General features: G+C 48.2%; 1 protein-coding gene across 3 annotated transcripts in view; it reads left to right on the forward strand.

Annotated features, from left to right (window-relative positions):
- The first annotated feature begins 2,878 nt into the window (after positions 1 to 2,878).
- Positions 2,879 to 12,168, forward strand: part of CTCF (CCCTC-binding factor) — a 68,184-nt gene continuing 58,894 nt past the window's right edge. Inside the window, exons 1-3 of one of the 3 annotated variants that reach the window (XM_062175809.1) lie at positions 2,879 to 3,040; positions 7,903 to 8,019; positions 11,037 to 11,179. In XM_062175809.1, the coding sequence (XP_062031793.1) occupies positions 11,174 to 11,179 (6 nt within the window). In that variant the 5' untranslated portion in view covers positions 2,879 to 3,040; positions 7,903 to 8,019; positions 11,037 to 11,173. The remainder of the gene's footprint in view (positions 3,041 to 7,902; positions 8,020 to 11,036; positions 11,180 to 12,168) is intronic. The other 2 variants (XM_062175808.1, XM_062175811.1) reach the window with 2 other exon arrangements.

The raw sequence follows: 12,168 nt of genomic DNA on the forward strand, positions 1-12,168 counted from the left end.
GGGAGCTGGATCAGAAGTGGAGAAGCCAGGACTTGAGTCAGTGCCTATGGGATACTGGCGTCACAGGCAGTGGCTTTAACAGCTACTCCCTCGTGCTGGCCCCCACTCATCTTTTAACATAATTAATTTCTTTTTTGAGAGGCAGAGAGACAGGAACTCTTACCCCCAAATGTCCTCTTCAATGGATGGGACTATATTGGATTGGAGTCAGAAACCAAGAACTCAATCTATGTCTCTCATGTGAGTGGCAGGAATCCAACCACTGCTGTCTCCCAGGGTCTACAGTGGAAAGAAGCCAGAGTTAGGAGCCAGAGCCAGGAACTGAATCCAGGCATTCTGATGTGGGATGTGGGAATCTTAACCATTAGGCCACTTCCATCATCTTATTTAAAATATCTCCTGCCTTGACCCCACATCTCCCTAGGTTTATCCCTAAATTTCTCTGCTCCCTTGGCAGCCAAACTGTTCTCAAGCTACCACATGTGATGTCTCTATTTCCTTACTTTCACATGCTTCAACCCATTCTGACAGGTCTACACCCGATTTACCCACATGAATCAAGCCAATGTCACCAATGACATTCTCCAGTGACTTCTAGTTGATCGATCCAATAGTCAGGTCTCCTGCTCCAATTTACCATATCTTTCAGCAGCACTAGACTTCCATTATCCTGTCTCTAAACGTTATAAACAGTCTACACATGTGGTTTAATTAACTCACAAAGTTTAAAAACACCTGATTCACTTGCCGATTTACTTGTCAACATCTAAAAATCTATAGATTTTAGGGGCTGGTGTTGTGGCATTTCAGTTAAAGCCATAGCCCGTGATGTTGGCGCAGGTTTGTGTTCCTGCAACTCCATTTTTTTTTTTTTTTTTTTAAGATTTATTTATTACACAGAGAGAAAAGGCAAGGCAGAGAGAGGTCAGTCTTCCATCTGCTGGTTCACTCTCCCAAGTGGCTGCAATGGCCAGAACTGCCGGATTCGAAGCCAGGGACCAGGAGCTTCTTCCAGGTCTCCCATGTGGGTGCAGGGGCCCAAGGACTTGGGCCATCTTCTACTGCTTTCCCAGGCCGTAGCAGAGAGCTGGATCAGAAGTGGAGCAGCTGGGACTTGAACCGGGATGCCGGCACTGCAGATGAGTTTTACCCAGTATGCCACAGCACCCCTCCCCCTTTTCTTTAAAGATGTATTTAATTATTTGAAAGGCAGAGTTAGAGATGCAGAGGCAGAGAGAGATAGAGATTCCATTCATTCCTCAAATAGCCTGAATGGCCAGATCTAGGCTGATCTGAACTCAGGAGCCAGGAGCTTCTTCCAGGTCTCCCACAAGGGGTGCAGGGGCCCAAGAACTTGGGCCATCTTCTGCTTTCCCAGGCGCATTAGTAGAGAGGCAGAGAGCTGAATCAGAAGTGGAGAAGCAGGGACTAGAACCTGTACCCATATAGGATGCAGACACTGCAGACCCACCATGCCACAGCGCTAGCCCTAGCCACTCCACTTCTGACCCAGCTCTCTACTAATGGCCCGGGAAAAGCAGATGGTCCAAGTGTCTGGGCCCCTGCCACCCACGTAGGAGACCCAGATAAAGCTCCTGACTTTCACCTGTCCCAGCGCTAGCCAAGGCAGCCACTTGGGCAGTGTATCAGGGATGGAAGAACTCGCTCTCTTTGACCCTCAAATCAATCAATCTTTAAAAAAAAAAAAAAAAAAAAAAACCTCTGGGATTTTATATTTTAAAAATCCAGATTCTATTTCTTCCAGGAAAGAAACAAAATTATCTGTTAAAACTGGGCCAGCATTATCACAACAGAACAGTTGGATGGAGAAGAAATTGCTCCCCAGGCGCTGAGTAAGGGAGTTGGGAATATGGTCCTGAGTCATATTCCATTAAGTACCAAAAGGCGCTCCTCCTGGAGCCACGAGAACATCTTGCTGTCAGCCCTCTGTCAACTTTCCCGCGAGTTGGGGAGGGTCCGCAGGCGCCTCCCGGGGAGGGGGAGAGACTGAAGGATCCCGCCCACAGGGAACAACTCTCGGGCAAAGACGAGACATGCACGGAAATACAGAATTACATGGCGTCAGAGAGAGAGTCCTTTAAGCCACAAGAAGACTGCTGCGGTCGTGAAAAAGCATCAAGTCCGGTCTTCTGCAGTCTCTCCGGGCAGAAGCGGCTTGGGGGCCCCAACAGCTGGCCTTCTCCCTCTTCTAGGGCAGAGATCGCCACAAGCCGCCGTGCAAGGACAGCCCTTCTCGCCGTCGCTCCTGGGCGCTGGCCTGTGTCCGAAGAGCTAGGAGAACGCCGGGCCGCAGCGGGCCTTACTCCGTGGCGGGCCGCTGAGCTCTGCTCGGAGGGCGGATCGGGCCCGCCTGGGGTGGAGACTGGGCGGGGCCGGGCCCAGAGGCCGCCTCAGCCCCACGGCCTGGTCCCGCGCGCGCTTCCTCGGGCCGCCCCCACTGTCCCAACCCTTTAGAGCGCGAGGGACCGAGGCAGCGGCTTGGAAACCAGGTCAAGCAAGCCGGGACCCGGGACCGCCCAGAGGCAGCGGCCTCCGCCCAGGAAGCCCCACCCAGCCGGAGCTCGAGCGCCCGCGCGCTCGCAGAGCCCACGCGCGACCGGGCGAGGGCGCGGAAGGGCGCGTGCGGCGTTACGACACGACTCGCGGCGCGTCCCGTGACGCCATCGCGCCCGCTTTTAAAAGTTGGCGCCCGGGGCCGCCTCCCATGCTGCCCTGCGCCAACCCCTCCCCTCACCTTTCCTCCCCCGCCCTCTACTCGCCGCCCGGCCGGCCCCCCCACCCGTCCCTTCCCTTATCAGCACCCGCGGCCCCGGCAGCGCCGACGCAGGCGCACTGCACCGCGCCGCCGCCATTTTGTGTCCGAGCCTGTGGAGCGATTAAACCGTGCGCGGAGCTGCTTCTTTGGCGGCAGCGGCGGTGGCGGTAGCCGGTGCGGGCGCGCGGAGCTGGCCGGGGACGCCGGGTGGCCGGAGCGGTGGAGCGGCGGCGGAGCGGGCGCTGCGGGGGGTGTGGCGCGAAGGTAAGGGGGCCCGGGGTGGAGGAGGTTTCGCGGGCCGCCTCTAGGTGTCACGATGGGGCCGCTCCGGTCGGCGCTGGCTGCAGCCCGGCGCCAGCGCCGCCGCCGGGGGGTGTTTGTCTCCCTCTACCGTCCCTGCTGCGGCGCGGCCGCCGCCATTGCCCGTCGCCGCCGCCGCCGCGGCCCGGCCGCTCCCCCCTACCCCGCCCGGCCGCTAGGCTTCCCTCTTGGCGGCGCGCTAGGCCCCGGGCGGCGGCGACCACAGAGGCCCGCGCGCCCGGCGACTCCATTTTCCTTCCTTTGTCTCTGCCCTCGAGGCCGGCTCTTGGCCCGGGCAGTCGCCCGGCCGCGGCCCGCCCTCTGCCCTCCGCCCCTCCCGCGGCGGGTGGCCCCGGCCGAGACGCGATGTCCTCGGCCCGGCTTCCGCGCCCGCCTCGCTCCGGCGTCCAGACCCGCCGCCGCGCGCTCAGCCTGCTCGCAGCGCCGCGGGGCTGTCAGGCCTCGGCCGACGCGTCTCGGGCTGCCCATCCTCCAGTTCTCCCGATTCCCGGAACCTACCCGGCCGCGCTGCGTGCGTCCCCGGCCGCTCGGCTGCTCCGCGGTGGCTCCCAGTCCGCGCGTTGCCGCCGCTGGTCTCCGTCTCCGCCGAGTGGCGCAGGCGGCGCTGCTGCGGCTGCGAGCAGAGGGGACCCCAGAGCTGCCGAGAGCTCCCTCTGCAAGGCTGGCTGAGCTGCTGGCGCCTCGACGCCGCCTGAGCGGGCGGGGGGACGCGCGCTCGCCGCCCCCGCCGGGCCCCGCTGCGCCCCCAAACTCGCGCCTGGGCTTCTCGCCCGCCCTGACCCGAGCGGCCCCTGCGGTGGGCGGAAAAGACGGGAGTTACGCATCAAGTAGTAGTTCTCTGGCTGGGACACAGCAGTCCCTTGTAGTGATAGCAGCCTGACTTTGTGCGCTCAGAGATCTCAAAGGGACCGACACGTAATTTCACTCTGAACTCCGGTGACGTGACGAACTCCTGAAATCGGGAATATGGGCAGTCTGAAGTTGGTTTGGGCAACTCTTGGGTATCCCTCCCGCTTTAAAATGTCCTGACGCCAACTTAGTACCTGATGCTCTAGGGCTAGGCGAAGGCGAGTTCTGCCCCGGGATTGTGCAACCCGACCTAAAGCGCCAGTAGGGCAGAATGAATTTATTCTTGACTCGACTGGTAATTTGCCCATACGCTGAAATATGAGGGTTGATGTTGTAATTGAATCCTGGGTCACTCGCTGCAGATGGTTTATAAATATCTGCGCCTAATGTAACTACTCTTTAGTAGCTGACTTCCTGTAGCCCTGAGTCCAGCTGTAGGCAAACATTCACATACACAGTCTTCACACTTTATTTGGGTTTAGGTCAGCTGGGAAAGTTAAAATTCCACGTTCCCTCGGGCGGGAAAAGAAGTTAAGCTGGGCATATACTTTGCTTAAATCATTTTATATAATTAAAAAGCCTCTTGTTGAATTGCTAGAATTCTCTCTTTTTGCTTTTCCCTTAAATGTTCTAGTGCCTTAATATAGTACTGTGCAGCAGTTGATGTAAATCAGCTCGGGATGCTTTGGAGAGAAGAAAAGTCTGGATTAACATTTTTTTATGGAAGGAAAACTAGGCTAAATTTATGAGAAAATTTAAACCCCCTGGTGCTAAGCAAAGCCGTTCTGTCCACCCTATGTATCTGTAGGTCTTAACAGCAATCTGCCCCCACAAGCAAGTCTTGTCTTTTTTTTTTTTTTTTTTTTTTGGTAAGTCTTTTATTTTCACATCTTTTTTGAATCCTACAAAATGTTCCTTCTCCTTCCTCCCTAATAAAAAAATACTAACTTTGATGAGTGTCAGGTTTGGGAAAAGAACCTCCTTTAACATGTTAGTTTATTTGTGTAATTTGTTGCATTCTTTTTGATTTTCAGTTTTCCTTTCAAAATTGTGGATGAAAGTGGCATATATTATTTAAAAAATACGCCTCACACAGATTAAAAATTAAAATGCAGTAGGTTTGTAATTGAGCCAGAAGTAGCTTGCTTTCCCAGGTTAGCATTGTGCTCCAATGCTTCTTAATTGGTTGTTTCATATGTTTTTTGGTTTTATAGGCTTATTTTTGGAGATTGCTGTATGTCAGAAATCACACTGGTTTTATTAGCAGACTAAATCTATAGAGACAATAAATTGAGGATGAATTGATGACATCAAGCGAACCCAAAAGATCTACTTATTTAAATCAGTGATAAATGGAGGATACAAGATTATTTACCTACATAAGGAAATACTGCTTGTTTGAGTAGTTAGTTGTAAAAGTTATCCTCAGGGGTTCACTCAGCCTACATTGGAATATTTAGGAGATGTGAAAGTTATCCTTGAAATGCTCTCAAATTCTAAGCACTTTCAGATTATTTATTTATTATTTTTTAAATAATGAGGGCACCCATCTGGGAATTCTGAGTAGCTTAGGGAGTTGCTTAGCAGAGGCCACCTGTGGCAGACCAGGTCCTGTGGCAGAACCTTGTATGGTGGTGCCTGCTGGCAGAAAGTCACCTCGAGAGACTCTTTTGCTTCATGGATGCTGCCAGCATTACAGCCATCCACATCACCTCCGTCTTTTTTTTTTTTTTTTTTTTTTTTTAAGCCAACTTGACCATCTGTGTGCCTTTTTTTACCTGTCTTGGATCCAGATGACTTCAAGCTGTTTTGCCAAAATTTAGATCCTCCTTCAAACGACTAGAATTTGTCATGATTTACGACTTTGAAAACAAATGTATTTAGAAAGAACAATGGTAAATGATGTATAACTTGGGAGACTGGTTCTCATTTGGATTTGTGGATTTGTCATGTCACATTTGTTTATTTTTAAACATCTCTAAACTATCTTTTGTCACTATCTTTGAATCTTCTTGCCAGTATCTTTGTACATTTTCTCAATGATTTCGTATTTGAGGGCAAATATATGGCAACATATGTGGACTGCTGATACATAGCCCAAGAGTAGTGATAAATTTTTTCCACATTCGATTTTCATTTGGGGAGATCCTTAGAATTTTCAGGGCATAAGATTTTATTCCCTTAAAGGCATGTTAGTGTTAATACATAAACTCCAAAACAAAAGTGTTTTGGGCTAAACACTGATTCCCTGTTTGTGCTACTGTACATTGCCTCCCAATAAGGGAGACTTATTTTTTCTTTAATGTCATCTAAGAAAATACCAGTTTTGTGGGATGGTTATGAAATGGATTTCCTTGTAATTCTATGTCTTGGGCCAAATTCTTTGGAAACTTTTTTTTTTTTTTGACAGGCAGAGTGGACAGTGAGAGAGACAGGGAGAAAGGTCTTCCTTTACCGTTGGTTCACCCTCCAATGGCCGCTGCAGCCAGCGCACCGCGCTGATCCGATGGCAGGAGCCAGGTGCTTCTCCTGGTCTCCCATGGGGTGCAGGGCCATCCTCCACTGCACTCCCTGGCCACAGGAGAGAGCTGGCCTGGAAGAGGGGCAACCGGGACAGGATCGGCGCCCCGACCGGGACTAGAACCCGGTGTGCTGGCGCCGCAAGGTGGAGGATTAGCCTGTTGAGCCACAGCGCTGGCCCTTTGGAAACTCTTAATTCAAATTTAGCTTTTTAATTTCACTTGGAACTTTTTTTTTTTTTTTTTTAAGAGGCAAGTTGTTCTTCTGTTGCTTGAAGCTTGATGGTTCATTTTGTAGGTTAGGGAGGAAAAATGTCATCTAACATGGCATTCCATTATTTGATCTAAAATGCTATTTTATTGCTGTGCTTCCAGGATTTTCAAAAGTCAGTGAAAGCTTACCCCCTGTAGTCACCTTATTAAACAGAAAGTACAGTCTTTACTTGTGGTGTAAACTAGCTGTAAAAGGGCTGTTAAAAAGCTAATAATTTTTTGGTAATTGAATACATGTGACATAGAAATGATGAAATGCTGTGTGTTTTTTGTTTTTGTTTTTTTTATTGACAGTGAGAGAGAGAAATGTCTTCCTTTTTGCTGTTGATTCACCCTCCAATGGCTGCCGCGGCTGGTGCGCTGCGGCCAGCACACCACGCTGATCCAAAGGCAGGAGCCAGGTGCTTCTCCTGGTCTCTCATGGAGTGTAGGGCCCAAGCACTCCACTGCACTCCCGGGCCACAGCAGAGAGCTGGCCTGGAAGGGGGGCAACTGGGACAGAATCCGGCACCCTAACCGGGACTAGAACCTGGTGTGCTGGCGCCGCTAGGCGGAGGATTAGCCTGTTGAGCCACGGCACCGGCCATGCTGTTTTGATAATAACAAATCTCAAGTTCTTTATCCAACAAATGTCTAAAATAAGTGAATATTTTGTATTGGCTTAGCAGGCATTTATAAAGTGGCTCAATTAGTGAGGTAGCTTTAACAGAAGTATTTTTCCTCCAATTTTATCAATCTTTAGTTTTTGTTGCTGTTTCTAAAGATTATTTGTTTAAAAGGCAGAATAACAGAGAGATTGAGGGGGAGAGGTCTTCCATCCACTGGTTTACTCCCCAGATGACCTTAAGAGCCCAGTTGGACCAGGCTGAAACCAGGAGCCAGGAACTCCATCTAGGTCTCCCACACTGGTGGCAAGAACTCAAGTACCGGAGCCATTTTTATTGTTGTTGTTGCTCTTGCTGCTGCTGTTTTCCAGGCACATTAGCAGGGATCTGGATTGGAAGTGGAGTAGCTAGGACTTCAACTTGTATTCCAGTGTGGGATGCAAGCATCCTAAGCAGCAGCTTCACCTGCAATGTCAAGCCTGCCCCGGTTTTGTTTTTTATACTGTCTGCATTTGTGTGAATTCAGTGTGTCATAAAATGATTAATGCTTCTCTTTTAGAATGATCACGGACCGGGGGCCAAAGAACAAGATGCACTAGTGGACAGATTGCTGACCGGGAGCTTGAGAGCTGGTTTCTGTTTTCCCTTCTCAAACTGACTTTGCAGCCACGGAGAGGTAAATGCTGTGTGCATTTCTTGCTGTTAAAAATGGGAGTAATATGACTCCTGCAGTGAGGATTCACTGGAAATTCTTCAGTATAGGAGATCCAAGACATCAGGTTATTGCGAGCATACAAGGTTTACTTCTGTAGTCAGAAATCTTAGTTTGAATCGTTGCCACATACTAGCTGGGTGACACCAGGCGAATTACTTAACCTGTCCACTCCTACAGTCCTCATTTATGAGATAATAATGCCAATCTCAGAGGCTATTCTTGGGGTTAATGAGCATGTTTGTAAAGTATTAAGTACCATTCTGTGCAAGTACATAGAAAGACCTTAGGAAATTGTGGCTGCTTTTGTATAGAAACCTTTAGAATGTATGTTATTGCTACTTGGTCTTTCGGCTAAGATGAAGTGTAGAATGTATATTTTGACTATTAGCAAATGACCTGAAAGGTTTGTGGCCTGTGGTAATTTGTAATTTTGATAAGGAACAGATGGAATCCTGTTCTTAGGGAAGCTGGTATCCTGGATAACAGTTGTCTTCATTAATTTGAGATGGTCTAGTTGATGTGCTTGCTGTGTTTGTATCGGAGCATGACAATTGTTACTAATTTGCTTTAGCCTATAATTTCTGCTGTAAAATATAATGAACATCATAGGGAATGTGGAACGGGCCCTTCACAATTGTTGGGGTCTATTCTATTTGGTCTCTCATAAATAAGTAGAGTTCTGGGTATAAAAATGATGTATCTCAGGCTACCAGAAAACATATCTCTGTTGTCCCTAGAAAAATGTGAAAATGATTTGGTTGCCCTGTGTAAAGGCAGAAAGGAACACAGAAGTGGAAATTACAAATGCTAAAATTAGATAAGCTTATATGCATGAATCATCTAAGTGACTACTAAGATCTTTCTTATAAGCTGTGCCTGCAGCAGATAGAGAGAAGGAAGGAAACAGGAAAGAAAGCTCTGCTATTCTTCAGACCTCTGGTTTTCAAATGGGCACCTTGGTATCTTTCTAAATGGAAAGGACAAGGTATGTGTGTATGTGTTCTACCAGGAATGACTATGCCCTGCAGTTTCTCTGAGGAGTGTTGACACACAGTGTTTACAGTAAGCTGCTGAAAAGAGAGACAATACTGATTTGAAAAATCTGTGATGCTAGTGCTAATAATCCCATCCCCAAATTCTTAAGGCTAGGATGGGATTATAGGAACATATATTGACTAGTTTCAAGTGTTGTGAGTAGCTGAATTGTTTGGATTTCTGTTTCTCAAACTGGGATATGAGTACCCTCAGGGTACAAAGTAATATTGTTCTGGGGTATTTTATTTGTGAGGCAGACAGACAGCGAGAGCTCCCATCTGCTGGTGCACTTCCCCAAATACTTGGAACAGGCTGGGCCTGGGTAGGGCTGAGGCCAGGAGCCAGGAAATCAATTCAGGCCTTTCATGTTGGTAATAGAAACTCAATTACTCTGAGCCCTCACCACTGCCTCCCAGGAAAGCTGGAGTCGTTATCAAGCTGAGGTCCTCTGATGTGGAATGCAGACCTCTTAACCACTAGGCTAAACAGCCACCCTCTTTCTGGGGTATTTGAAGCCAGAAGATAAGCATGACCCATCTTGGAGTCTCAATTATGCCAACTGAGAGGGCAGTGGATTAAGTAATTTCACTGTTAAATAATTTAAATATTATTATATTTAAACAAATAACATTTTTTGGAACAGAATGTAAAGCATACGACTGAGATAACACTTATCTTCAACAAAATAAGGCGCACATGCCTGGAGGAAGGAAGTGCTCTTAGTACAGGTACCAGAGTGGAGACATTTGAGAAGAAATGTTTGAGCTACAGAACAACTTCTTACTTTGTCCCTGTAGTAGTCTGTGGTATATAGAAGTTAGATTGTATGAATTGATGTTTGCTTGCACACATAATTCCTCCACATGCCTGATGTGTACAAGACAGATTGGTAGGCAGCAGTAGATAACTGGACCTTGTCAGGAGTGTCTTCAAGACCATTCCAATGACAAAAGGATTATGATTTAAAAGAGGAAAAACTGAACCCCTAATAGAAATCATTAAGCAATCAGTGTCTTTAAAATAGCTAAATTCTGGGGTGGGTGTTTGGCTCAGTGGTTAAGACATGGCTTGGGTTAAGACATGACTTAGAATGCTCTCACATTCCATATCTGAGTGCTGGGGTTTGAGTCCTGGCTCTGCTTCCAAATTCTGGCTTCCTGCTAATGTGCATGGTGGGAGGCACCAGATGATGACTGTGGTGCTAGTGCTGTTAATCCCATTCCCAAATTTCTAAGGCTAGAATGGGATTATAAGAACATATTGAGGCCGGCACCACGGCCTAGCGGCGCTGGCACACTGGGTTCTAGTCCCGGTTGGGGTGCCAGATTCTGTCCCGGTTGCCCCTCTTCCAGGCCAGCTCTCTGCTATGGCCCGGGAGTGCAGTGGAGGATGGCCCAAGTGCTTGGGCCCTACACCCCATGGGAGACCAGGAAGCACCTGGCTCCTGGCTTCGGATCAGCGCGATGCACTGGCCACAGCGCACCAGCCGCGGTGGCCATTGGAGGGTGAACCAATGGCAAAAGGAAGACCTTTCTCTCTCTCTCACTGTCCACTCTGCCTATCAAAAAATAAAATAAATTTAAAAAAACATATTGACCACTTGGGTCCCTGCCACCCACTTGGGAGATCTGGATTTTACATTCTAGGTTGTGGCTTTGGCCTGGCCTAGCACTAGCTGTTGTGGGCATTTGGGGAGAGAACCAGCAAATGGATCTCACTGTCTGCCTTTCAAATAAATGGAAAAAAGTTTTAAGGATATTTTTATTGACAAAATTCTAAGCTAGGACCTGTGACTCCTAAGATAATTCTTCAAAAGCAGCTATTTATAAATGTTCTGTGCTTTTTAGAATTATGAGTACTGTTACTAATAAATTGCTGTTAATGTAGGTAGCACTTAAGAATTAACATTTTCTGTATTGATAGTACCTGTTCTTTGAATACAGGTTTTATACTTCAATCTGATTGGTTCTAAATGTACTGAAGTGTGGCTTTCTCTGAAATGATCTGAGCTGGATCAACCCAGTTGTGCCTGTGCTGTATCTGCAATATAAGGATACTTCAAACAAAAAGTTTGTGGAAAATGGGGGTAGGTGATTGGCCCCTTGTTTGAGATGCTGGTTGGGATACCACATGTTGGAGTGCCTTGGTTTGTGGTTCTGGCTCTGTTTCTGATTGTAGCTTCCTGCAAATATGGGCCCTGGGATGCAGTAGGTGATGGCTCAAGTACTTAAGTCCCTGCTACCCAAATGGGAGACCTGGATGGAGGTCCCAGCTCTTGATTTCAGTCTGGCCCAGCCTCCAGCTTTTGTGGATATTTGTGGAGTGAACCAGTGGACAGGAGTTCCGTCTCTGTTTCTCAGTTGGAAAGTGAACCAGTAGATGGGAGCACTATTTGTTTTTTAGATTTATTTATTGTTTGAAAGGCAGAGCAACAGAGAGGAGAGGCAGATTTTCCATCTACTGGTTCACTTCCCAAATGGCCACAACAGCAAGGGGTGGAACAGGCTGAACCAGGAGTCATGAACTCCATGTGGGTCTCCCACATGGGTGGCAGGAGCCTGTGCACTTGGACCATCATCCTCTGCCTTCCCAAGCACATTAGTAGGGGAAGCAGCCAGGACTCTAACCTGCTAACCTGCCCCTCTAATATGGGTAGCCCATGTCTATCTATCTCATTCTCCCCTCCTCCCAATTTGGGGGGTAAATCAGTAGATGGGTGTTTCCTCTCTCTCTGTCTTTCTCACACACATACACGCATATTTGGGGAGTAAACCAGCAAAATGGGAGCTCTGTCTTTGTGTCTCAGAAACTTATTTTAGGGCAAAAAGTCTTGAGATAACATGGATAATTTTTTCATAAAAGAAATTTCTGTGAATTTTTTTTTAAGTTTATTTACTTGAAGGGCAAAATTTTTTACAGAAAGAGATCTTTCATCCACTGATTGACTCCTCAAATGGCCACAATGGCCAGGGCTGGGCCAGGTTGAGGCCAGGAGCCTGCAACTCCACCCAGGTGTACTAGGTAGGTGCTAGGGGAACCAAGCACTTGGGCTGCCTTTCGCTGCCTTCCCAGGAG

The sequence above is a fragment of the Lepus europaeus genome, chromosome 19, assembly GCF_033115175.1.
Source record: "Lepus europaeus isolate LE1 chromosome 19, mLepTim1.pri, whole genome shotgun sequence".
Classification (NCBI taxonomy): domain Eukaryota; kingdom Metazoa; phylum Chordata; class Mammalia; order Lagomorpha; family Leporidae; genus Lepus; species Lepus europaeus.